We start from the raw sequence: 27,408 nt of genomic DNA, 5'->3' as shown, positions 1-27,408 counted from the left end.
CTTAAACTGAAAGGTGATAGAGCCTTTGCAGTCGCTGCTCCACGTTTGTGGAACCAGCTGCCACCGGACACTACGAGTGCTTCTTCTCTCTCTATTTTTAAGTTCCAGGCTTAAGACACACTTTTATTCTATAGCATTCCCAGGCTTTTTTTATTGTGCATTGTTACTGTAATACTATTATTATTATTATTACTTTTATTGTTATTTTACTGTTTTAGAATGTGTGCTATGGTTTTGTTCAGCACTTTGGTCAGAGCCAAGCTGAAGTTAAATGTGCTTTATAAATAAACTTTACTTACTTACTATATCCAATTTAATTTCTCCAATTGAATCGAAACTCACTCTGATATTCTGCTGTCTAGAAAAATTGGTATTTTAGACCTACGTTTAAAGTTGGGTTTGTTAAATAAAATATAAAAATACTGCAAAATATTATTACAATTTCCAATAACTGTTTTCTATTGAATTATATGTTCAAGCAGACTTTATTCCTGCGATGTCAGGCTGATTTTTTTTGTCACATGATGCTTTAATTTCATCAATTTGATTTGGTACACAAGAATATATTTCAATTCTGTTTTTGTTTACATGTAAATAAAGGCTGAGAAATCTACATATTTTTCAACAATGATGCCTCTCACATAACATCTTATTATCTTTTGGGAGAAGCCAGTTTTATTTCCAGTCAAAAAATAAAAAAAAAACTCTCTGGTTGAATAAATGTAATTGTATTTATTTTTGTTTATTTATTTTTTCCAAAACAGTACAGAATAAACAAACAAAAACATTTTCAGAGGAACATGGAAACAAAAAAAGACAATAAAAGTGTCAAAGGTCACCGAATACAATCTTATTTACATTTATATTTATGGTTGATAAAATGTTGCTATATAACATTTTGTTATATAGCACCACCAATGGTTATATATTACCACCAACACCTCCAGCCTGGTCAAGAAGGCTCACCAGCGCCTATTCTTCTTGAGGCAACTTAAGAAGAACCAGCTTTCATCAGCCGTCTTGGTGAACTTCTACCGATGCACAATAGAAAGCATCCTGACCAACTGCGTCACAGTCTGGTATGGAAGCTGCTCTGTTGCTGAGCGTAAGGCACTGCAGCGGGTGGTGAAAACTGCCCAACGCATCACAGGGACTACACTCCCAACCATAGAGGACATCCAGAAGAAACACTGTCTGCGCCGAGCATGCAGTATTCTTAAGGACACCTCTCACCCTGCTCACAGACTGTTTTCTCTCCGGCCTTCCGGCAGGCGATTCAGGCTCCCCCGGACAAAAACCAGCAGACTGAGGAACAGCTTTTTCCCCAGAGCTGTCTCCCTCTTGAACTCTGCCCCTCACTGACTCTTTTGCCCCCCAATACACCCCCACACTCCTCTAACTTATACTCCTTACAATCACTGCACTATTTAACATTTGCACATTTAAAGTTTGCACATATTCATTGCACTGATTCACTTATCTGATCTGTACCAACCCACTGCACATGGACATTTGTAATTGTTTATCTATCTGCCACTCCTGATCATTAATAGCATCCTGTACATATATTCATTTATTGTAAATCTGTTCATAGCTAATACAACCTGTATATAATGTTCATAGTACATCCATCTGTAAATATCACCGTAGTTTTTCTATAACTGCACTTTATAACTTTTACCTGTATCCTGCACTTGCTGCTATTGCACTGCTGGTTAGACCAAAACTGCATTTCGTTGCCTTGTACATGTACATGTGTAATGACAACAAAGTTGAATCTAATCTTTTGTTAAGCGTTAAGTATCAAAGATCAACAGGCTCCAGATGGTAGTTGTTAGTAGTGTATTAAGAAGATATGCATCATTTTTTGGTATTTTTGAAGAGTAAATTCTCGGGTACATACAGTAGTTTTAAAATTACATTCCAGATTTAACCCCACTATTGCATTTATCTCTTTATTTAAATCTTGCCAATAGGTGTGTATATTATTACAATCCCAAAATATGTGGAAATCATCAGCCAATACATTACCACATTTTCTCCAGCATTCAATGAAAGTCATTATAAAGTCAGAATTTGCCAGGGGTATGAATCATTTCAGGTTTGACTATATATAGAAAATGCAAAATACAACTGATAATATGTAGGATATTTTAAATACATCATTAGTATTTTGTATTAGTATATTAATTTCTGATTAATATATAGTTAAAAAGAACAGCATTTCTTTTAAATATAAGTTTTGTATCACTAATTATTAAATTATTATTACTAATAATTAAATGTCTTTCCTGTCACTTTTGAATAAAAAATGCATTACTAAAATGCATTTAAAAGTGTTTCATTTAATTTTTCCATTCATTTCTTTAAGAGTGTAATGCATACTGTACCTGTCGACATTGGGATGTAAAAGTACAGAATATGTGTCCATACCCAGAAAAACTACCAATATATGACCCCAAACTCCTTATTCTGTACATTCAGAGCAGTTTCTTAATGTGTTCACTCAGGAGTTTAATTCTATTTAAGCCAAGTTGAAACCCTTACAAATATGGGGAGGAAATTGCCGTCAAATGATATAATACATAAGAAACATTAGATAATTGAAAATAAAAGGTTTAGCCTATATCTATGGCAGAAATGACATCATATACATCAAATACAGAAATTAAATCAAGTCATAAAATCTTGCTCACTTTTAATTCATTCATTCATTCCTTCACTTTCTTTTCGCCTTGGTCCCTTTATTAAACAGGGGTCGCCACAGCGGAATGAACCGCCAACTTATCCAGCATATGTTTTACTCAGCGGATGCCCTTCCAGCCGCAACCCATTACTGGGAAACATCCATACACACTTATTCACACACATACACTACGGACAATTTTAGCTTACCCACTTCACCAAAGTGTCTTTGGACTGGAAACCAGAGCACTCGAAAGAAACCCACGCGAACACTGGGAGAACATGCAAACTCCACACAGAACCAGCGACCTTCTTGCTGTGAGGTGATGTTTTATTCACTGAATTTAAATATTGATTAAAATTACTGTAGTTATTAAGTGAAGAGCAGCACTGTTATCTGTTTGATAACAGAGGTGTCTCTTTAATAATCCACAGATCTATACTGAAAGCATTCGATTACTTTCGTAACTGTTTCTGCTCATTTAAGAAAAAAATGAGCTGTGTTTAATATAAAACACAGCAGGACGGACATGTTTGCATATTATTAAGTGTATTTGTCTGTTTAAAAACACATCCAAATGCAAAAGTGTCCACTTTCGCTCCTCTTCAAATTGCGAGTGATCTGGAAACAGTGTCTTTATACGGAGCGCCGCTGTTAGTCAGCACCGTAGGCTGATTTACATGACTGATTCAGAGGATGCACAGGAAGGGCAACGATTTACTGCACAGCTTTAGTGGAAATGAAGTGAATTCATATGTTTTAACATTAATTTCAACATCCTTTCAAGTCAATATAGAGAAATAGCATAGTTCTTTTGAACAGCTCTTGCAATTATATTACATTTAAGTTCGGCTCTTTGATGCTACTTTCACTTTTCATAGAAATAAAAAAATACAGGAAAATACTTAAAACGGGATGAAAGTGGGATAGAATGGTAAAATACGGGAGAATTCCAGCAAAAACGGGAGGGTTGACAAGTATGGTATAATGCTTATGAGCATTTGAAGGTGAGTCTGCCCTCCTCTCCTCTATGATGTCAGTTTGATCAGTTTCCCAGTGGATTCAGCATCAGCACACTCATCATCATTTCCCAGTTTTGGAGGCATGGGTGGAGGCATGGGTGGATGGAATGGACTGCATGAATGAATGGATGAAAAGATGGATGGACTGGGTGGATGGATCGATCCATGGATGGATGGATAGATGCATGGATGGAATGGACTACATGAATGCATGGATGAAAAGAGGAATGGACTGGATGGATGGATGGATGGAATAAACTACATGAATGAATAGATGAAAAGAGGAATGGGCCAGATGGATGGATGGATGGATGGATGGAATGAACTACATGAATGAATAGATGAAAAGAGGAATGGACCAGATGGATGGATGGATGGATGGATGGAATGAACTACATGAATGAATGGATGAAAAGAGGAATGGACTGGATGGATGAATGGATGGATGGATGGATGGATGGAATGAACTACATGAATGAATGGATGAAAAGAGGAATGGACTGGATGGATGAATGGATGGAATGAACTGCATGAATGAATGGATGAAAAGAGGAATGGACTGGATGGATGAATGGATGGATGGAATGAACTACATGAATGAATGGATGAAGAGAGGAATGGACTAAATGGATGGATGAAATGGACTATATGAATGAATGAATGAATGAATGAACGGAGGGATGGACTGGATGGACTGGATGAATGGATGGAGGGATGGAGGGAGGGAGGGATGAAATGGACTACATGAATAAATGAATGAATGAATGGAGGGATGGACTGGATGGATTGATGGATGGATGAATGGATAGATGGAGGGAGGGAGGGATGAAATGAACTACATGAATGAATGAACGAATGAATGAATGAATGGATGGATGGATGGAAGGATGGACTGGATGAATGGATGAATGGAGGGATGGAGGGAGGGATGAAATAAACTACATGAATAAATGAATGAATGAATAAATGAATGAATGGAGGGATGGACTGGATGGATGAATGAATGGATGAATGAATGGATGGAGAGATGGAATGGACAGGATGGATAAAAGAAAGGTATGGTATTATGCTTATGAGCATTTAAAGGTGAGTCTGCCCTCCTCTGTGATGTCAGTTTGATCAGTTTCCCAGTGGATTCGGCATCAGCACACTCATCATCATTTCCCAGTTTTACGCCACATGATAAAACAGCCTACCATCACAAGAGAAGGGCCCGTCTGTGTAAACTTTAAGAGAGCCACGTGTAGTAATGAACCCTCTTAATAGCAACCCAACAGGTTTGAGTGGGATTTACAGCAGAGCGTGTTAAGTTGCAGGTCAGAACCTATAATTAGACGTTTCCTCATCCTGGACCAATTTCATACCTTCACATAACACTCAATTTGAGCTCTATACCAGGCCGTGTGTCATAAAAAAAGGGTTCAAGGTTTACGAGTGCTTTTTTTTTCTCCCTCTTGTGCCACAATGGATCTGTTTTACGGTCTAGAGAGATCCGCGTCTCGGAGATGGTTTTAGCGAGAAAAGCGTCAAACTGGAAGTCTGACATGATGCTCGCAAGGCAGACTGGATCGCTTTCAGCCCACCCAAACCAACCGGAGTCTTTTTATTTAGTTAGCTGGCAGTCATTGGAAATTCCATCTTTGAAAATACATATTAATGATGGCGAGTGGCGGCTCGTTACACTGCGCTGGAACTGTGATTTCTATTAGTGTCGTTAAGAGGCGAGCGGAGGTCTCGTTTTGCAGCTCGGAGGGGGAATTCGCAGCAGTCTTGCTGTCTGGGTCTCGCTCCAAATTGGGCCGCGAGCGATACGAGACTGGAGCCGCTGCTCTTTTAAATAACTCTTGTGGAGCGGCCGGCCAGAGACAGGAGAAATGTTTTGACTGGGGCTTATTGACTGAAAAGAGCAGTGGGGGATTTGATGTTTGAAGACTATGTTTAGCCGTTGATTAAATCAAAACGTCGACCCACCTGCTAATAGCCAAATTATACCCACAACTAACGCTGGACGGCTGTATAGGAGGACGCTGGCAAATATTTGATTTGGCTGCTTGGGACTTTCATTCGGTGCCAGTGTGGTTTGGATAAAAGGAATCTCAATTTGTACCACCAAGATTTCCATAGGCTGAGGCCCAAGATATATTGTGGATATCTAAGGGAGTGTAGTATATTTAGGTGTCACTGATTAACAGCCTGAGGCATCAGCGGGTCATTCAGATGCTAAGCTAAGTTTAGATGATCAAAGAGGATGGGGGTTAAAGTGCTTTGTTGTTGATCTTAAAGTCTGAGAGGAAGGGATGAGCGATATGGATGAGCGATAAATAAAATGGAGTAGATTGTGTAGATTGCATTTTTCATGTTTGAAAGTATTCATTATTCAAGCATTCAGAATTCAAGTATATAGCTGTTAATTAAATCAAAACGTAGACCCACCTGCTAATAGCCAAATTATGCCCACAACTGACATGTGGTGGCCATATATGAGCATGCTGGCAAATATTTACTTTGGCTGCTTGCGACTTTCATTCAGTTAAATATATCACCATAAATAAAATGACAAGTGTAGATAGCATTTTTCATGTTTGAAAGTATTCATTATTGAAGTAAATTAGCAAAAATAAATTGGTAAAAATAATATGATAGAATATATTTCATGTAACATAATATGGTCAATGGTGTTGGTTGGTTGGTTGGTTGGTTGAAGGGATGGAATGGATGGAATGGATGGAATGGACTACATGAAGGAAGGGAAGGAGGGATTAAATGGAATGGACTGGAGGGATGATGGATGGATAGATGGATGGATGTATGGATGGATGGAAAGGCAAATACAGAGGTGGATGGATGGATGGTTGGAGGGATGGAGGCATGGATGGATGGAATGGACTACATGAATGAATGGATCAAAAGAGGGATGGATGGATGGATGGATGGGTGGATGGATGGATGGATGGATGGTTGGAGGGATGGATGGAGGGAAGGATGGATGGATGGATGGAGGCATGGAGGCATGGATGGATGGAATGGACTACTTGAATGAATGGATCAAAAGAGGGATGGATGGATGGATAGATAGATGGATGGATGGATGGATGGATGGATGGATGGATGGATGGATGGATGCATGGATGGATGGATGGTTGGATGGTTGGTTGGTTGGAGGGATGGTTGGTTGGAGGGATGATTGGTTGGAGGGATGGATGGAAGGAAGGATGGATGGATGGATGGATGGATGGATGGAGGCATGGATGGATGGAATGAACTACATGAATGAATGGATGAAAAGAGGGATGGATGGATGGATGAACTACATGGATGGATGGATGGAATGAACTACATGGATGGATTATTGGACTACATGGATGGAATGGACTACATGAATAAATTGATGAAAAGAGGGATGGATGGATGGATGGATGGAATGAACTACATGGATGGGTGGATGGGTATGTGGGTGGGTTGGTTGGTTGGTTGGTTGGTTGGTTGGTTGGTTGGTTGGTTGGTGGGATGGATGGAAGGACGGCTGGATGAAATGGACTACATGAATAAATAAAAGAGGGATGGATGGATGGATGGTTGGTTGGTTGGTTGGTTGAATGGATGGTTGGTTTGTTGGTTGGAGGGAGGAAGAGATGGATGGAGGGATGGATGGAATGGACTATGTGAATGAATGGATAAAGAGGGATGGAATGGATAGATGGATGGTTGGTTGGCTGGAGGGATGGTTAGTTAGAGGGATGGATGGATGGAGGGATGAATGGAGGCATGGATGGAGGCATGGGTGGATGGAATGGCTTGCATGAATGAATGGATGAAAAGAGGGATGGACTGGATGGATGGATGGATAGATGGATGCATGGATGAAATGGACTACATGAATGAATGGATGAAAAGAGGAATGGACTGGACGGATGGATGGATGGATGGATGGATGGATGGATGGATTGAAGAAAATGAATGAATGAATGAATGAATGAATAGAAATTAATAGATGAATCATTCATTCATTTGTTCATTCATTCAACTCATTTCATTCAAGCTCACGGACAATGTGAATTCAGGCAAAAGTGTTTCTATATCATCTACATATTAGATGAAACTACCAACAGTTTTGGAAAAACCCAAGCAAAAGTGCACGAGTTCACAGAAGAGTGTTTTTTTTTTTTTGTATTTATGATTTAAGGGAGTTTGTGATGTGCAGTTCAGCAGCGTCTCAGAATAGCACACTACTGTCATCATGGCATTAAGGCAAAACAATGCAGATCCCACACATCATGACAAAAACACTTTTAAACATTCCCATCTGAACGCGGCAGAGAAAATAACAGATTGTCAAGAGATCTTAGAGGCTCCTGGTGAAGATGGATGATCTGCCTGAGGAAACACAATCCACACAGTCCTGACAGAGACCAGCATCAAGAGCCCATCCAGAATTTACAAGCCCAACAGAGCCCATGATCAGAGACTTTATGAAATCATTAGTGATAACCAGGCAATAAACGGACATTGCAAATGAGGGATCAGTACCATCAAGATTATTTTAAAAACTACTAGACTGATATACTGACTCGCACAAAGAATGTAATGTTGGCAACTTAATTTCTGTTAATATTGTGTTTTTAAATGCTAAAACATTTACTCTAATAAATAGAATTTATGAAAAAATATGCACATTTTTTGTTTTAATATAATTTGACAAAACCTTTTAAAGAGAAAAATGAATGAATGAATGAATGAATGAACGAATGAATGAATGAAAGAAAAAATAATGAATGAATAAAAGATGGATGATTGAATGAAAGATTAACGCAGAAAGAAACAAAGAAATATAGAAAGATGAATGAATAAAAGAAAGATTAATGAATGAAAAAGATAACTGAATGAACAAAAGAAAGAAAGAAAGAAAGAAAGAATGAAAGAAAGAAAGAATGAAAGAAAGAAAGAAAGAAAGAAAGAAAGAAAGAAAGAAAGAAAGAAAGAAAGAAAGAAAGAAAGAAAGAAAGAAAGAAAGAAAGAAAGAAAGAAAGAAAGAAAGAAAGAAAAGGCGACTGAATGAAATGAACAAATGAACAAACAAGCAAAAACAACAATGAACGAACAAAAAAACGAATGAAAGAAAGAAAGAAAGAAAGAAAAGATGAATGAATGAAATAAATGAAGGAACAAACAAACAAACAAACGAATGAACGAACAAAAGAAGATGATGAATGAAATAAAGAAAAAAGTTAAATGAACGAATGAAAGAAAGAAAAAAGAAAGGTGAATGAATGAACGAATGAATAAACAAAAAACAAACGAAAAGAAAGATGAATAAAAGAAATAAAGAAGGAAAGAAAGGTGAATGAATGAAACGAATAAACAAACAAATGAATAAACAAATGAACAAACAAATGAACGACCGAACAAAAGAAAAGAGGAATGAAAGAAAGTTAAACAAACGAACGAATGTAAGAAAGAAACAAAGGTGAATGAATGTAATGAATGAATGAACAAACGAATGAATGAACAAATGAACAAAAATGAACAAAAACAAACAAATGAACGAACGAGAGAAAAGATGAATGAATGAAAGATAAATGAAAGAATGAACAAACGAAAGAGAAAGAAAGAAAGAAAGAAAGAAAGAAAGAAAGAAAGAAAGAAAGAAAGAAAGAAAGAAAGAAAGAAAGAAAGAAAGAGAGGTGAATGAATGAATGAATGAATAAACAAATAAACAAAAACGAACAAACGAACAAAAGAAAAGAAAGATGAATGAAAGGAAAGAAAGAAAGGTGAATGAATGAAATGAGTGAAAGAATGAATGAATAAAGGAATGATTGAAAGAAAACAAAGATTGATGAAAGAAAAAAGATAAACGAACGAGTGAAAGAAAGATGAATGAATGAAATGAATGAACAAAAGAATGAATGAACAAACAAATGAGAGAAAAGAAAGATGAATGAATAAAAGATAATTGAAAGAACAAAGAAACAAACAAAAGAAAGAAAGAAAGAAAGAAAGAAAGAAAGAAACAACAAACAAACAAACAAACAAACAAACAAACAAAGAAAGAAAGAAAGAAAGAAAGAAAGAAAGAAAGAAAGAAAGAAAGAAAGAAAGAAAGAAAGAAAGAAAGAAAGAAAGAAAGAAAGAAAGAAAGAAAGGTGAATGAACAAAAGAAAGAAAGAAAGAAAGAAGAAAGAAAGAAAGAAAGGTGAATGAACAAAAGAAAGAAAGAAAGAAAGAAAGGTGAATGAACAAAAGAAAGAAAGGTGAATGAACAAAAGAAAGAAAGAAAGAAAGAAAGAAAGAAAGAAAGAAAGAAAGAAAGAAAGAAAGAAAGAAAGAAAGAAAGAAAGAAAGAAAGAAAGAAAGAAAGAAAGAAAGAAAGAAAGAGAGGTGAATGAATGAATGAATGAATAAACAAATAAACAAAAACGAACAAACGAACAAAAGAAAAGAAAGATGAATGAAAGGAAAGAAAGAAAAGTGAATGAATGAAATGAATGAAAGAATGAATGAATAAAGGAATGATTGAAAGAAAACAAAGATTGATAAAAAGAAAAAAGATAAACGAACGAGTGAAAGAAAGATGAATGAATGAAATGAATGAACAAAAGAATGAATGAACAAACAAATGAGAGAAAAGAAAGATGAATGAATAAAAGATAATTGAAAGAACAAAGAAACAAACAAAAGAAAGAAAGAAAGAAAGAAAGAAAGAAAGAAAGAAAGAAAGAAAGAAAGAAAGAAAGAAAGAAAGAAAGAAAGAAAGAAACAAACAAACAAAGAAAGAAAGAAAGAAAGAAAGAAAGAAAGAAAGGTGAATGAACAAAAGGAAGAAAGAAAGAAAGAAAGAAAGAAAGAAAGGTGAATGAACAAAAGAGAGAAAGAAAGAAAGAAAGAAAGAAAGAAAGAAAGAAAGAAAGAAAGAAAGAAAGAAAGAAAGAAAGAAAGAAAGAAAGAAAGGTGAATGAATGAATGAATGAATGAACGAATAAACAAAAATGAACAAACGAACAAAAGAAAAGAAAGATGAATGAAAGGAAAGAAAGAAAGGTGAATGAATGAAATGAATGAACGAAAGAATGAATTAACAAACAAATGAGAGAAAAGAAAGAAGAATGAATAAAAGATAATTGAAAGAACAAAGAAACAAACAAAAGAAAGAAAGAAACAAACAAAGAAAGAAAGAAAGAAAGAAAGAAAGAAAGAAAGAAAGAAAGAAAGAAAGAAAGAAAGAAAGAAAGAAAGAAAGAAAGAAAGAAAGAAAGAAAGAAAGAAAGAAAGAAAGAAAGAAAGAAAGAAAGGTGAATAAATGAATAAATGAACAAAAACAAATGAATGAACGAAAGAAAATGTAAATGTAATATAATTTAACAAAACTATTTAAACAACTAAACAATATTTCAATAAAGAACTGACTAATCAAATATCACATGAACTCATGACTATTTTACTGTAATTAAATGAACTGTAACTACAGTAAAATTATATTATGTACAATAAATGTAATTTAATAATAATCTTTTAAAAATATCATCAATATTTAGATAAATAAATGTAATTTTTATACAAACAAATTGAGCTTTAATTTTAATATTTAAATGGTTTGGTTTGTGTATATTCCATTAAATAAATAAATAATAAATGTTGTTATATTGTCCAGTCGAGGAATAGGTATAGTAATGGAGGAAAGCGAGTGAACGGCCACAAGATAAAGCAGCACAGCACCGTGTGGTTTAGCCATAAAGCTCCTCTCTCCTGGACTTCATGAGCAGGGCAAAGTGGGAGGCCCAGGAGGATCTGGTTCCTGATTCCCCAAGCCTGTCCTGATGGCTAAAACACAGCCATTAAAACACTCAGTAGGAACAAAGTTTCTGAGGGAAACCGCAGGCTCTCTTGGCCACATCCACAGCCGACTGGGGCTCTGTTTTAATTGAGACAGCCCGTATAAAGTCTCATGCTAATACCCTTTTGTCCACGGTTCTTGCTGCAGACCTTTAATTACGTCTTTCAACTGTGGCCATTTATTTCGTTTCGGCACAGCGAGAACAAAAGCCTCATAGAGACAAAATATAAACGTTCACGCTCATATGACCAAGACGCAGAGTATATCATGACGCATCTCTCAGGTCATTCAGGGTGTCTTGGAGAGGTGAAGTTTCGAAGTCTCAACAATTAGATAGTGGGGTGCCTCAGGGTTCTGTTTTTGGACCAATTTGGTTTTATATTTACAGGCAATTGCTAAGATATGTCATTCAGAAACTCTGGTTTTCTTATCATTGCTATACTGATGGCACTCAACCCTACCTCACATACAGCAATCTTGCTTTGGAAAACCTGACATATGCAGTTAAAGGTGCAGTATGTAAGTTTGACATCGAGTGGTTAAACTATGCATTGCACCCTGGTTCAAAACACATGCAAGCGCAGATTGCTAGATTGACGACACCTACATCAGTGCGCCTGACTATCGAGCCTAAAGGTTGATTTAAATTGTGTTGTAAATAAAAGCAACGGCACACGAAAGAAGGAATATTTAGCATATAAAAAGGCGTTTTTGTCCTGACCAACACCTGGGGAAACGAAACTGCTTCTATTTCTTGCAGCTGAACAAACAAAAACTGACTGTGATCACCTCAGGTAGACCTCAGGTGCTTTATTCAATGTTAAATGCTAGTGATGCAAGTTTGAATGAAATTTTACATGACATTTATTACCATACTACTGAAAGCAGCAGCAGAAAGTTCACCTCAGATGTTGAAAATAAAATAAACCGTTTGAAAAAACTCCCTTTAAGCAAACACATATCAGTGACTCAGCAGGCACATTTAGTAATGTTAAAGGTTTAATATGTATTAGAGTATAACTTTGACCATTTTGCTAGAGTGCAGTGAGTGCACTATTCTGTGCTTCTGAATGGCTGTATTTACATTTCTGTCATGTTTCATTTGGTGCAAACAGCCAAATTGCTCATCACTGCAAATCTCGTCAAGTAGCGTGTTGTTAGAACACTGGGTTACAATGTAACCTGCTCACCTAAGGTATACGTTTGTATTATTTGCTAATTAATAACCTCATGTGGAATTCTAAATCTGTGTCTCATTTCGGAGTCTGCTACTGTCCACCAGAGGTTGCATTTCAGTTGCAGACACATACTTTGAGAGGCTTTGTGACTGAATGAATGAAAAAATGCTGTTTTCCACCAAGGCAATCCGGAGTGCTGAAATATAATTGGCTAAAGTGGTATTGGACGGGTTAAATGACCAAAACAAACACAGCCATTCCAGCACGTAATATGTGGTCCACCTTTCGCGGCCTCACAGTTTCGCAAATTTTTTTTGTACAATTTGACATGCTTTTTTTTTACATTTATTTATTTTTTACAGAGCATTGTGTTCTGCATCCTGATTGGCTGTAGACCATTGTCAATCGATCTCCTCCGTGTCTCCTGCGCAATACATATTGTCTTCAGCTTGCCAAATTAACATAAATAATCGATTGCTAGCAGTGTGAGTTCCAACAAGTAACTGTGACTGTCTGCAGTACTATCGTATAGGGGGTGACACAACGGATGGGCAGCGCCACCCATTATGGTCCATTTCCACTGAGTGGTACGGTGCGGTTCAGTGCAAAGCAGATTCCGTACTGTACCACTTTTTGGGTACCCTTTGCAAAGGGTACCAAAAGGCGGAGTAAGGTAACAAAACGCTATTGGTTTACAGAGATACGTCACTCGTTCTTGGACAAGGGGGATAATGAAAACAAAGGAACCGCCATCTTTTAAAAACACAGCCAAGACATTACATCGTTATAAAATATACATATAATAACGAGACATGGTCGACCCGATCTCAAACAAACCTTGTCGTTGTCTTGAGGAACAGCCACAAAGACAAGAAGAACAAAATCTGCTGTGTCCTGTTGTTGTTTTTCGAGCCTATCTTAAAGTGCGAGCGGTTTCACTTTCTCCAAAGAACTCGCAATCGCTCGCGTACACGTCTATATTTGAAATAACGAACTTTTTAAGCTGATGATAATAATGAGCCTGTGATTATTGAAGTGCTTCTGACATCCGATCCTTTCAGAAACGGACAAACACGAGAGAGAAGAGCGGGGGAAAAAAGCGGGAGAAGTCGGAAAAAACAAAGCAGCAAATGATTCTTTCAGCGACCTAAACCATGAACAAACTGTCATGTTTAACTATTATCATCACCTTTTGGACTATTATAAACTCGGGAATGACGGAAATACTCTCTAACAGGAGGTTACACATGCTGCTGAAGATTAAAGATGCAGATGAGAGGTTTGCTCTGACTGTGGGCTATATATCGTGTTGTTTTTGAACCCAAATAAGGACTAAATGTATGTTTTCTGTAATTGGTAACAAATCGGAGACTGTAGGGGTCTGTATGTGTTCATAGATGTTGCATTTATTTATTTATTTTATATAATTACCGAAGTTACAGTAGGCTATTTCACACTGTCATTGATCTGCAGTTATAATCAAACCATGTTCATAGAAAGGTTAGTAAAGAACATTTATACACAAGTAGTTAAGTGTATAAAGCATCTGTTTTGTGAGAAGTGCTTCTCATACGATATGTAAATGACCCATACAGCTTTACTTTGGCATTTCCTCGAGCGAGAATGACGTTGTCTGAAACTTTCTGTCGTATACCACGTGGAAACGCAAGCCTGATAAAGGTGACCCATACTGACCCATCCCATACTGTACCACTCAGTGGAAATGGGCCATTATAGAATTGTAAACATAGTCAGCGGCTGTCTGCGGTGCCCAGCTACGACTCAGAACACTGTTCATATTTCCGCCGCGCCATCTAAATAATTTCATTTGAAATAAGATGCGAATGTGCACGTGCGTGTCACATCCAAGTGTCATGTCAGCTTTTCCCGGCGCATTCTTATTGCGACCCCCTTAAGGATGGAGTCTGCTTTCGCTTTGTGGATCAGTGACTGCAGGATAAAGAACATTACGCTGGATGCCAATATTATCTGCACAAAAGCTAAAGAGCTTTATAAACCTTTGAATGTTCGCGCCTGACAACAGGTTTGGCTCTTTGGTTTCATTCTATAATACTGGACTTATTTTTTTACGAAAGTTTAAACTTTGAGAGTGTTTAAACAAGAGAGAAACGTGTGCAAATGTTAATGTCTGTCTGAGAGAAGTGTATAAAGTGTAGTGAGGGGTTTTACAGCCTTAAAGGGAACATAGTTTACCTCTTTTTTATGATTTAATATTAATATTATGGTTCTTCTGAGTGTGCCAGTTTAGGTTCAGTTTAAAACACAATTCTGATTTTTTTATTATAATGTGTTAAAAGTGTCATGTTGGGGGCGTGTCCACAGCTCGCTGATTTATGGGTGTGTTGCTTCACATCTAAATTAGTTTCGGCTTCCCGCCAACGTAACAAGGGGGCGGGGCCATGAGCTCACCCACTCTGCGTTTGCAACAGTCTGACAGGCAGACGGAGAAGGAGAGAGAAGTTCGTACATGTACGACTCTGACACAGACTAAGCAGAGAGTACAAAATCATTTGTGTCTTTGTACAGTTTTACAGCCAACTGTGTGCTAGTTTCAAGTGCTGAGCTTGTACACAGAAACTAATAACCACACACACTGAATTAACTTTGACTGAGGCACCGGATGCGCTGCTCGAAGCCGCGACACGGCACACCAGACACTCTCTGTAGCGCAGCAGAAACATGAAGTGTCCCGAATCTTCGCGCCACGCGTTTTTGAATTCTAAACATAGGTTTCTGCAGCGGTCCGCGGCGCCCAGCCGTCGACTTGAGTGTACCCTGATAGAAACCTATGTTTAGAATTCGAAAACGCATGCTAGTTAAGATCACAGGGAGCTTCTGGGATCGCGAGAAATGCAAACGGCTGAAGTATAAGGTAGACTCAATGAGAAGTACACATGTTTGCAAACCTACCTAAAGATACAACCAATAATTCCGATTAGAGCGATAATGTGGAGAATATTGATCTTGTGTTGAGCCCAATGAGCCTTGCATCTAAAAATAGAGCTAGCGTGTTCCTTTAGTGATATCGCTTCGACTCACGCTGAAAATGGCAGACGTGAATCAACAAACTGAGGATATGATGACGCGCCTGTCAATCAATATTGGTGGGCGGGGGGACCGCTCTCCTACGTCAGGTAGCGGTCGATTTGAAAACAGCTCCAATTGGTCCACCATTTTTTATGTTGTTAAATTGAAAAAAAAAAGCACTGGGTGTGCTTATATTACCCCAATATGACAGTCTATACACCATACATGCACATATGTCTGTCCAAACAGCTTGAAAAGTAGATTTTTTACCATAGGTGCCCTTTAAAAATAAAGCTGACTACTTCTTGGATTTCGCCTATTGTGGGTTATTTTTACAACGTGACTCCCGCGATAAACGAGGGATCACCGTATTCCAAATTTTGCTTGTATTTGTGCGCTGAAGACTGATTTGTTTTCATTGTTGTTTATCAGTTTATTGATCAGCATGTTAAACTTCTGAAAGAACTATTCTGCATATCAACCTGATTTAAATGCTCACTGATCGGTAGGTAGGTTGTGCGTGTTTTTCAGTGAATGCAAATTGAAGTATACACATTTATCCTGACCTCCAGACGCTCTTGCTTGACTTCATCCAGTTCATCGTCTTCCATCAGTGTCAGAAACTCCCCAGTCTGGTCAATGGAGCTCAGGAAGTCCTCCGCTAGACGCTGCCTCTTGTTCACATTGCTGCTGCTGCTGCTGCTGTATTTATCTGAAACACACAGAGAGGTAGATGGGTTTATAGTGAGTGTGCAGCATTCAGAAGGTTTCATTGAGTTGGATCTACTCATAATATAAAGGTTGTTCAACCATCATTATTACACAGCTGTCTGGAATACTCAACCCTGATTGGTCAATCATGACATTTTAAGGTATGTTATTCCTAAATAACAACTGTTGAATATCACAGGCTCATAAGGAAACTTCGAATCACCTTTGACTGTCAGTGAAAACGCTCAAATCCATATACTTAAATCCATATTCATATGTATCTGCTTGTCTGTCGCCACGGTTTGGCACCATCTTGTGAAAGAATAATATGGAGGTAAGATTAGTCTATGCTTTAATTAGCCAGTTCGGTTTCTGTCAGCTTTGTGTTTTTGACTGTTTGGCCCCATCTTGTGTCTGAATAATGTGCAGGTTAGTGTATACTCCATCAGCTGTTTTTGATTCTGTCAGCTTTGTGTTTTTGACAGTTTGGCCCCATCTTGTGTCTGAATAATGTGCAGGTTAGTGTATACTCCATCAGCTGTTTTTGTTTTTGTCAGCTTTGTGTCCTTGACTGTTTGGTGCCATCTTGTGTCTGAATAATGTACAGGTTAGTGTATACTCCATCAGCTGTTTTTGATTCTGTCAGCTTTGTGTTTTTGACTGTTTGGCACCATCTTGTGTCTGAATGATGTGCAGGTTAGTATATATACTATCAGCTGTTTTTGTTTCTGTCAGCTTTGTGTCCTTAACTGTTTGGCGCCATCTTGTGTCTGAATAATGCGCAGGTTAGTGTATACTCCATCAGCTGTTGTCAACACTGTCAGCTTTGCATTTTTGCCTATTCTGTGCCATCTTGTATCTGAATAAAGCACAGGTTAGTGTATACTCCATCAGCCATTTTACTTTCTATCAGCCTTGTGTTTTTAACTGTTCAGCGCCATCTTGTGCCTGAATAATGCGCAGGTTAGTGTATACTCCATCAGCTGTTTTCGTTTCTGTCAGCTTTGTGTCCTTGACTGTTTGGCGCCATCTTGTGTCTGAATAATACACAAGTTAGTGTATACTCCATCAGCTGTTTCTGTCAGCTTTGTGTCCTTCACTGTTTGGCGCCATCTTGTATCTGAATAAAGCACAGGTTAGTGTATACTTCATCAGCCATTTTACTTTCTATCAGCCTTGTGTTTTTAACTGCTCAGCGCCATCTTGTGCCTGAATAATGCGCAGGTTAGTGTATACTCCATCAGCTGTTTTCGTTTTTGTCAGCTTTGTGTCCTTGACTGTTTGGCGCCATCTTGTGTCTGAATAATACACAGGTTAGTGTATACTCCATCAGCTGTTTCTGTCAGCTTTGTGTCCTTCACTGTTTGGCGCCATCTTGTATCTGAATAAAGCACAGGTTAGTGTATACTTCATCAGCCATTTTACTTTCTATCAGCCTTGTGTTTTTAACTGTTCAGCGCCATCTTGTGCCTGAATAATGCGCAGGTTAGTGTATACTCCATCAGCTGTTTTAGTTTCTGTCAGCTTTGTGTCCTTGACTGTTTGGCGCCATCTTGTGTCTGAATAATGCACAGGTTAGTGTATACTCCATGAGCTGTTTTAGTTTCTGTCAGCTTTGTGTCCTTGACTGTTTGGCGCCATCTTGTGTCTGAATAATGCACAGGTTAGTGTATACTCCATCAGCTGTTTCTGTCAGCTTTGTGTCCTTGACTGTTTGGCGCCATCTTGTGTCTGAATAATGCACAGGTTAGTGTATACTTCATCAGCTGTTTTTGATTCTGTCAGCTTTGTGTCCTTGACTGTTTGGCACCATCTTGTGTCTGAATAATGCACAGGTTAGTGTATACTCCATCAGCTGTTTTTGTTTCTGTCAGCTTTGTGTCCTTGACTGTTTGGCGCCATCTTGTGTCTGAATATTGCACAGGTTAGTGTATACTCCATGAACTGTTTTTGTTTCTGTCAGATTTGCATTTAATTAAAAAATTAATACTATTACTAGTATAACTATTACGGCTCAGAACAATGTTTAGTGTCTAATTGTTATGTTTTGTTGCAAGTAGTCATGTAAAAAGCAGGATAAAGTATATACAGGAGGTTGCTATCGTAGAATAATGTAACTGATGAAACTGTCACCCCTAATTATTTACATTTTTTATTATTTATTACTTTTTAAAGAACAATCACAAGTTCACCAACTCACAATATCACCAAATATTTCCCTTCAAACCTTCCATAAAGTGTCTGATAATCGCTCAGTCGCACAGTGAGCAGATCTAAATCTAGAAGCTCAAATACGAGACTTTTGCTCACTATGACTATAATTTCCACAATATCAGCTCAAGCACAGAAAACCCCTCTCAGTGTTTCCAGCACGTTCCTGCAATACCGGCCCAAAAAAACAAGGAACATGTTCATTAAATGAAAGGAAATACATTGATTAAACACACTTCAGTGAAGTAACGTCTGCTGGTGAATGACAGAAACAACCCCCGAAAATGTTTAATCAAGCTTACTGAATGTACAACACCTAAACAGCAGCTGCTTTTCTGGCCTTCGGGTTGGCAGAGACTGGCACGGCTGTAATTGTGGACTTCCTCTGGAAACGGAGCGACTCAATCAAACGCTCGAAACGTCACTTCATATAAACTCACTTTTAAATGATACACATACATCAGCAGATGTAATTAGCAGCGTGTTTCTGGCTTTAAATAGTCCTTAATTTGACATTCGATACAACTTTTGGATGAAAATAAGTCCTTGGAAAATCCTGGTTTGGATGAATAGCTAATCTAATAATGATGAAATGGTGCATTAAAATCTAACTACATAAACACAAGAAAATCTCAGTGAATTCATCCTTCAACATTAGGAAGTAAAAATAGCTCTTTTTTTAAATGCGTCGGTAACAGGGTGATTAGGAGAGCTTCAAAAGCAGCAGAAGGAAATGTAAAACTATGAAAATATAAAACAGCTATCTGCTATAAATATATAAATTGTTCTAATATAATGCATTTTTTGGGACTTTACAACCTGTAATATCTAAACAAACAAACAAACAACTCCACAATAAATAAATAAATTTAATTAAAATAAAAATTAATACAATATTAAATAAAAATATAAAATAAAAAAATTATTAAAAAATGAAATAAAATGTAAAATAACTTAATTTTTAATTAATTAATAATTTAATAATTACAATTTTAATTAAAATTCAATTAAATAAAACAATATTAAATAAAATAAAAATAAATTGAAAAAAAATTAATAAAATTAAATTAAAAATGTAATAAAAAATGTTTATAAAATAAAAATTGTATAAAATTTAAAATAAAAATTAAATTAATTAAAATTAAATTAAATTAAATAAAAAAACATAAATGTAAATTAAAATAAATAAATAAATTAATTTAATATAAAATTAGATAGATAGATAGATAGATAGATAGATAGATAGATAGATAGATAGATAGATAGATAGATAGATAGATAGATAGATAGATAGATAGATAGATAGATAGATAGATAGATAGATAGATAGATAGATAGATAGATAGATAGATAGATAGATAGATAGATAGATAGATAGATAGATAGATAGATAAATATAGATAGATAGATAGATCCCTGTAGCTCAAATAGTAGATCATGGCACTATAATGTCAAGATTGTTAGTTTGATTCCCATGGAAAGCAAACACTCATAAAATGTAAACATTCCATGTTAAGCAAGCCATTTTGGATAAAAGGGTCTGCCAAGGATGACTGCAACCCAATTTACTACCGTAACTACTTGTATTGCTACACATTTATTTCTAGACTCACTATAGAACCAATTGCATTTCAACCTAAATTCCATCAGTACCTACTTGTATTTTAAATTAACACAGGTCTTTCGATGCAAAAAAAGAAGTGTTCAGCTGGGCAAAACGTTTCTACTTCTAAATGTACAAACTAAGCTCTTGCAACACAATTTATATCTGTAGTTACTTGTATTTCTGAGCGAAACAGGACATTCTAGGTGAAAAACTAAGAAAAACTAATATTTTACACTGAGAATGGATCACATGGTGCATATGAAATTGGGAAGTAAAATCTAAATAAATAAACATTAGCAAAACCTACTGAATTAAACCTTCAAAATAAACAAGTACAAGTAAAAATGGCATTTTAATTGTGCAACCAGACCATTAAAACTATCTTATTCTGACTTAATACAATTTTCAGCAACGTTTTATTTTTAGGAGACCTTGTGCTTGCTTACTATAGTAACTACACTTATAGTAACTAGTAACTTTTCTTAGATTTTTTTGTTTTGTTTCTAGTCCAAATATCTAAAACTTCTTAAACCAAGAAGCATTTTCTAGACATGAAAAAATGGTCTTGTTTTAAGAAATAATATGCCCAAATTAATCTAGTTTTTCCTTAAATCAAAGCAAAATAGCCTGCCAAAAGGGTAAGCAAAATAATCTTATGTCAAATTAAAAAAATAAGATTATTATGCATACGCCACTGGCAGACCATTTTGCTTGTCTTGTTTAGAAACATGGGGTGGCGCAGTGGGTAGGGCGATCGCCTCACAGCATGAAGGTCGCTGGTTCGAGCCCCAGCTGGGTCAGTCGGCATGTCTGTGTGGATTTTGCATGTTCTACCCGTGTTGGTGAGGGGTTTCCTCATGGTGCTCTGATTTCCCCCACAAGTCCAAAAACATGCACTTTAGGCGAAATGAAACTAAATTGGCCGTAGTGTATGAGTGTGTTTGTGTGTGTGAATGAGTGTATATGGGTGTTTCCCAGTGATGGGTTGCAGCTGGAAGGGCATCCGCTGCGTAAAACATATAATTAAGTCGGTGGTTCATTCCGCTGTGGTGACCCCTGATTAATAAAGGGACTAAGTCGAAAAGAAAATGATTGAATGAACGAATGTTTAGAAACAAGACAGAAACTCTAAGTAAAAAAGCATTTTGCAGTGTACAATTAATTATGCATAATTAGTTACACATAAGTAACCCCAAGCAGAAACCACCTTCAAAACATAAACAAGTACATGTAATCATATATTACTCAGTAGCTAAATGATTGTTTACACTGTAACCCTATTTTCTAACTTCTTGCAATGTATTACTTCTACCTAGTTAAAATATTTTACAGTGAAAAGAATCTTAAAGGGATAGTTCACCCAAAAATAAAAATTAGCTTATATCATTACTCTCCTTTGTGTGGTTTTAAACCATTAATAAGTTCTGTTGAACACAAATATCGATTTTTGAAAAATGACATAGCTGCCACCCACTGACTTCTATAGTCTTTCCATTTCACTACCTGACAAAAGTCTTGTCGTTGATCCCAGAGCAACAAATAATAACTCGACTTCTAGTTGATCATTTGGAAACGTGTCAGAAGGTCGATTTTTCCCATGATTCATCTGTTGAACTGCATCACAATCATCACAGATACTGCAGAAGACCTATAAGACTCACATGCACCAAATATTCTCATAGAAATCAGTCAAGTTTGGTGAAGGAAAAATCATGGTTTGGGGTAACATTTAGTATGGGGGGAGTGTGAGAGATCTGCAGAGTGGATGGGAACATCAACAGCCTGATGTATCAAGACATTTGTGCTGCCCATTACATTACAAACCACAGGAGAGGGCAAATTCTTCAGCAGGATAGCGCTCCTTCTCATACTTCAGCCTCCACATCAAAGTTCCTGAAAGCAAAGAAGGTCAAGGTGTTCCAGGATTGGCCAGCCCAGTCGCCAGACATGAACATTATTGAGCATGTCTGGGGTAAGATAAAGGAGAAGGCATTAAAGATGAATCCAAAGAATCTTGATGAACTCAGGGAGTCCTGCAAGAACGCTCTCTTTGGCATTCCAGATGACTTTATTAATCAGTGATTTGAGTCATTGCAGAGATGTATGGATGCAGTCCTCCAAGCTCATGATGGAGTTAAGACACAATATTCATTCTGTTTCCACTGCAGCATGACTTTATATTCTATACTGGACATTATTTCTGTTCAGTGACAAGACTTTTGTCTAAGCAAAGTCAGACCTTACTGTCCTAATGAGATAATTCAAATTCAAGGCATGATCATATTTTATTTTGGTGAAATAAGCATAATCTAGAGGCCTTTGCCTTTCATATAAGCCACTTCTGATACCAAATGATCAACTCGAAGTCAAATTATTATTTGTTGTTCCTCAAACTTGGATGGGTGACAAGACTTCTGTCAGATAGTGCAACACAGAAGAAAGAAACTCAAATAGGTTTTGAACAAGTGAGTAAATGATGACAGAATTGTCATTGTATGTTGAACAATCCCTTTAATGCCAAAAAAAGACTCTAAAACTGACCATATGCTGCTAACCATCTCTATATGGAAAATAAAAGGCAAATCATTTTAGAAGAGAAACCAGTTTTAACATGCACTAATGAATCGTTAACAATAAGACCATGCAAGACACAAAATCAGAAAGTAAAAGCGGCTTCACCACGACAATCTCATGCTACACCACTCTATATCTGACCCAAAATCTGCTGAGCGACCTCGAAAAAAGACAATAGCGGTTGAACAGAAGTTCTTCATTTGCAGTTTACTTTTGTTTTAAGGGGTCACCGCACGAACACTGCACAAAAAGGAATCAAAACTCTACATTGCAACCCTCCAAACGCACCACACCAGAGAAAGACCGCGTTACTCTGCTCACAATGAAACAATTCCACTCTTATATGTTATATCGCATGCAATAATGCAGATAATAGTCGGAGAACAATGATCTCCCGCTTGCAAGCGTCACGGACGGGGTCACCGAACCTCCACAGCAACACATTAAAGAGAAGGAAAAGCATCAGACTCGGAGACTCCAGTGTTTCTCCATCTCTCAGGTTTCACTCTAGATGAGGAGCAAGAGTCCTAATGATCCTCCGCATGACATTACATGGCGCTGGTTTTGTGCTGATATTGATGAGGGCGAGTGCTGTTCAAAGAGGACTGATGCCAAAGCTTCTGTCTGCATTCTGGTTAATGACTCGCGCTGATTGACTGTGGCGTGCAAAATTACCCTGCTCGTTACGCACCGCTTGGTCATTTAAAGGCTAAATGGTAAAACGCTGCTGATGAGGGAGCATGGTTAGATCTCGTACATGAATAAAAAGTACTTGTAAGCAAAACACTGTATATATGAAATTATAATTTGATAATTTGGGTTGGGAATCAAGAGAGAGTTTCCATTTCATCCCATTGTTAAAAGGGAGTCATTTTCATGACATTCAGATATTTTCAATATGTAAGTTTCCCATGCTCCTATGCAGTATGGCGTACCTGAGGGCTCGATTCTGGGTCCTCTTCTGTTTGCGTTATTAGGGACGGAGCACCTATTGGAATTGCTTTGTTTAATCTTCTTCTTCTCAAAAACGAACCACATTTTGAGGGTCTAAACATGCTTGAAAACTCACAAAACTGCGCACTCATGTGGGTTTTAGAGGTGAGTGTGGCAAAACAACTCAACAGCGCCACCTATACACTTTTGACGAAGTAGCCTCCGAGTTACGTTTCACGCACACTAGGGGTGGGCGATAGGACCTAAAATTAATATCACGGTATTTTTCATCTTTTGAACGGTGACGGTATAATATCATGGTATTACTTTCAATAGCAAAATAATATACATCTCAAGTAAGAACAGACAAAAGAAAGTCTCACTTCTATCACTCTTTAAAAGTTTTGGTTTGGGTCATTGTAAATGCTCAGTCTCGTTATGAGCTGATCTTCATTTCTCTGTGTTGGTGGAATAAAGCAGGCGAGTCAGCCGCACCAATTTATGAGCAGACACAGCAGGATTCTCGCGATGACCACCAGCGCAATTCCGCTCTTTGTTATGAGCCGTAGTTTCAGTATAAACTTAGTAAAGGTGAGTTTCTTTGGCGATGATGTGTACAGTGTTAGATTTTATATTTAGCGGACACTTGCGCTGAACACGCGGTGAATGCAACGCATCGAGATTCGGGCACCTTCTCCGAAAACACTCGATTGATCTCAGCTGGCGGATCAACATTTACCTCATGTTAAGATCGCTGTCATCTGCGCCATTATTATTATTATAACTTTAGGTGAGGTTTGCAAACCTGTGCACTTTTCACTCTTCAGCCGTTTGCATTTCCTGCAGTAACAAAAGCTCCCTGTTATCTGACAGCGGGAAGCGTTGAGTGACTGACAGCTATGAACCAATACAGCAGCAGGGTAGAGCGATTCAGCAAGTTTTTAGAGAAAATCAAATCAGATTGCACTACAACCATTATATTCAGACACACAAATGCTCCCAAATATATTATGAGGGCGCATAGATTAAATTTCGGGCGCTCATGCGACCAAAATGGTTGCAATTTCGAGCCCTGTAGTATAAGGACATGTATTCAGACCACAACTGAACGTTTGAAGAAAATTGAATGCCTTATTATTTAGAATTAGCTATTATTGATGTAAATGCAGCCATTCAAGGCGCATAATTGATTTATTACGGTATTAGAAAATCCATGTCGTGGCGCAATGTCACACCGGTGATGACTATGACACTGGTGTACCGCCCAACCCCTAACGCACACATACCAAAGCTGGCACACACATCAAACATGCAAATACCTACAAAAAAGTATCTTGGTGTGAAATCTCAAACCCTACAGGAAGTCAGATATTTTTTGCTTCCTCTGCCGAAAAAGTGCAGTTTTTGCAGGCATTATATTTTAACAATCTCCTCCGAGGGATTTCATCAGATCAACACCAAAATTGGGTTTTGTCATCTAAATGCCTTGGCGATGTTCAATTGTGAAGATCTAGAGTTTTCATCGAAGGGTGTGTCCTTAGCCGCCTCACAAACTTTGATGTTATCATCAATATAGTATAACAATAATTAAACAATATGTTGCTGAGTATGTTATAGTGCTAGTTTGGGTGGTTTAGGTCTGTTCTGCACATTAAATAAATGTGACATTAAAACCATCAAGTCTGTCTAAAACATTCATTCAAATGATTCGTTCAAAATGATTCATTTAGAAACGAGTCCTCATAAATGGATCACTGAATGACTGGTGTGACATGATGATGATGAAATGTTTCATGTTCATGTCCCTCGTTATGAAAAAGTCAGACTTTGATCAGAGTTGTTGAGAAGTACTGCACATATAATACCTGAATCCAGCAGGTCTTCGTCATCAATGGTTTTCAGGACTTTAGATTTGTAGTCTCTGAACTGCATGTACTTGAAGAGTCGCTTTATTTTTTTCTGATGGAAGAAATAAATATATAAATAAATAAAGACTCCATGTTTAAATGATCTCAAAACATACAAGAAATTCTTTTTAGATATATAAATATATGAGAAAACTCTAATTAGATTCCTAATGTGTGTGAGAACCAGAAGTTGTTGAGACTTTTATTTCAGTATGTTGATTTCCCTCCAACTGACACAGAATATTGAGTAGAGGGAGGGGCTTTCTTTTTGCTCATCATTCCCTTAGAGCAAACTAACGGTAAAGGGGCGTGGCTAAGAATATGGTGGCTGAAGCTTCAGTGACATCATCAGAAAAGGACCGCCCACTCCAAATGCAAATGCAGATGCTCAGACTTTGATTGAAGATCACCAAAACAAACTTTTTTCCTCACAAACTCTTCCACACCCCTCACTGCACACCATCAACATGTAGCATGCACTGCACTTTAACCAATCCATATTTAAAACAATACTGCCTACAGCTATGTGTACACCTATTCATTGTGCATTTTGCTGTCAACACTGCTAATTTTACATTGTCCTGTTTTTTTGGATTATGCTGTTGTATGTTGTTGTATTTTGCACTGTCGTTGTATTTGGACTGTAGTTGTATTTGCACTTTCTGTATTTTGCACTGTCGTTGTTTTTGCACTGTCATTGTATTTGCACTGTCATTGTATTTGCACTGTCGTTGTATTTGCACTGTCTGTATTTGCACTGTCATTGTATTTGCACTGTCGTTGTATTTGCACTGTCTGTATTTGCACTGTCATTGTATTTGCACTGTCGTTGTATTTGCACTGTCTGTATTTGCACTGTCTGTATTTGCACTGTCATTGTATTTGCACTGTCATTGTATTTGCACTGTCGTTGTATTTGCACTGTCTGTATTTGCACTGTCATTGTATTTGCACTGTCATTGTATTTGGACTGTCATTGTATTTGGACTGTAGTTGTATTTGCACTGTCATTGTATTTGCACTGTCATTGTATTTGCACTGTCATTGTATTTGCACTGTCATTGTATTTGCACTGTCATTGTATTTGGACTGTCATTGTATTTGGACTGTAGTTGTATTTGCACTGTCTGTATTTTGCACTGTCGTTGTATTTGCACTGTCATTGTATTTGGACTGTGGTTGTATTTGCACTGTCTGTATTTTGCACTGTCGTTGTATTTGCACTGTCATTGTATTTGGACTGTGGTTGTATTTGCACTGTCTGTATTTTGCACTGTCGTTGTATTTGCACTGTCATTGTATTTGGATTGTAGTTGTGTTTGCACTGTCTGTATTTTGCACTGTCTGGAGCCAGCACCTAAGCTTTACACTTATCACAGCACACGTGCTGCTGATGATGTGACAATAAAAGTGATATGATTTAATTTGATATCAATGTGCTTTAACAAAATAGCAAAAAAAGAACATTTTGACTCCACATCAAAATTAATACAGTTGAAATCTGAATTATTAGTATAATTCTCATGTATATTCCCCCCCCCCCAATTTCTGTTAAACAGAAAGAACCTTTTTCAACACATTTCTAATCATAATAGTTAAGAACTCATTTCTAATAACTGATTTCATTTACCTTCGCCATGATGACAGCACATATTTGACTAGATATTTTTCAAGACACTTCTATACAGCTTAAAGTGACAT

The 27,408-nt window shown here is 37.2% G+C and overlaps 1 protein-coding gene across 1 annotated transcript in view; it reads right to left on the bottom strand.

The window, feature by feature from the left end:
- supt3h (SPT3 homolog, SAGA and STAGA complex component) overlaps positions 1–27,408 on the bottom strand; it is a 290,795-nt gene that overhangs the window by 74,343 nt on the left and 189,044 nt on the right. Inside the window, exons 5-6 of the mRNA XM_056477667.1 lie at positions 25,666–25,759; positions 16,332–16,477 (exon numbers count right to left, since the gene is read on the bottom strand). Coding sequence (XP_056333642.1) covers positions 16,332–16,477; positions 25,666–25,759 — 240 coding nt within the window. The remainder of the gene's footprint in view (positions 1–16,331; positions 16,478–25,665; positions 25,760–27,408) is intronic.

The sequence above is a fragment of the Danio aesculapii genome, chromosome 17 (assembly GCF_903798145.1).
Source record: "Danio aesculapii chromosome 17, fDanAes4.1, whole genome shotgun sequence".
In the NCBI taxonomy this organism is placed as follows: domain Eukaryota; kingdom Metazoa; phylum Chordata; class Actinopteri; order Cypriniformes; family Danionidae; genus Danio; species Danio aesculapii.
This window is presented reverse-complemented; position numbering and strand designations above follow the sequence as displayed.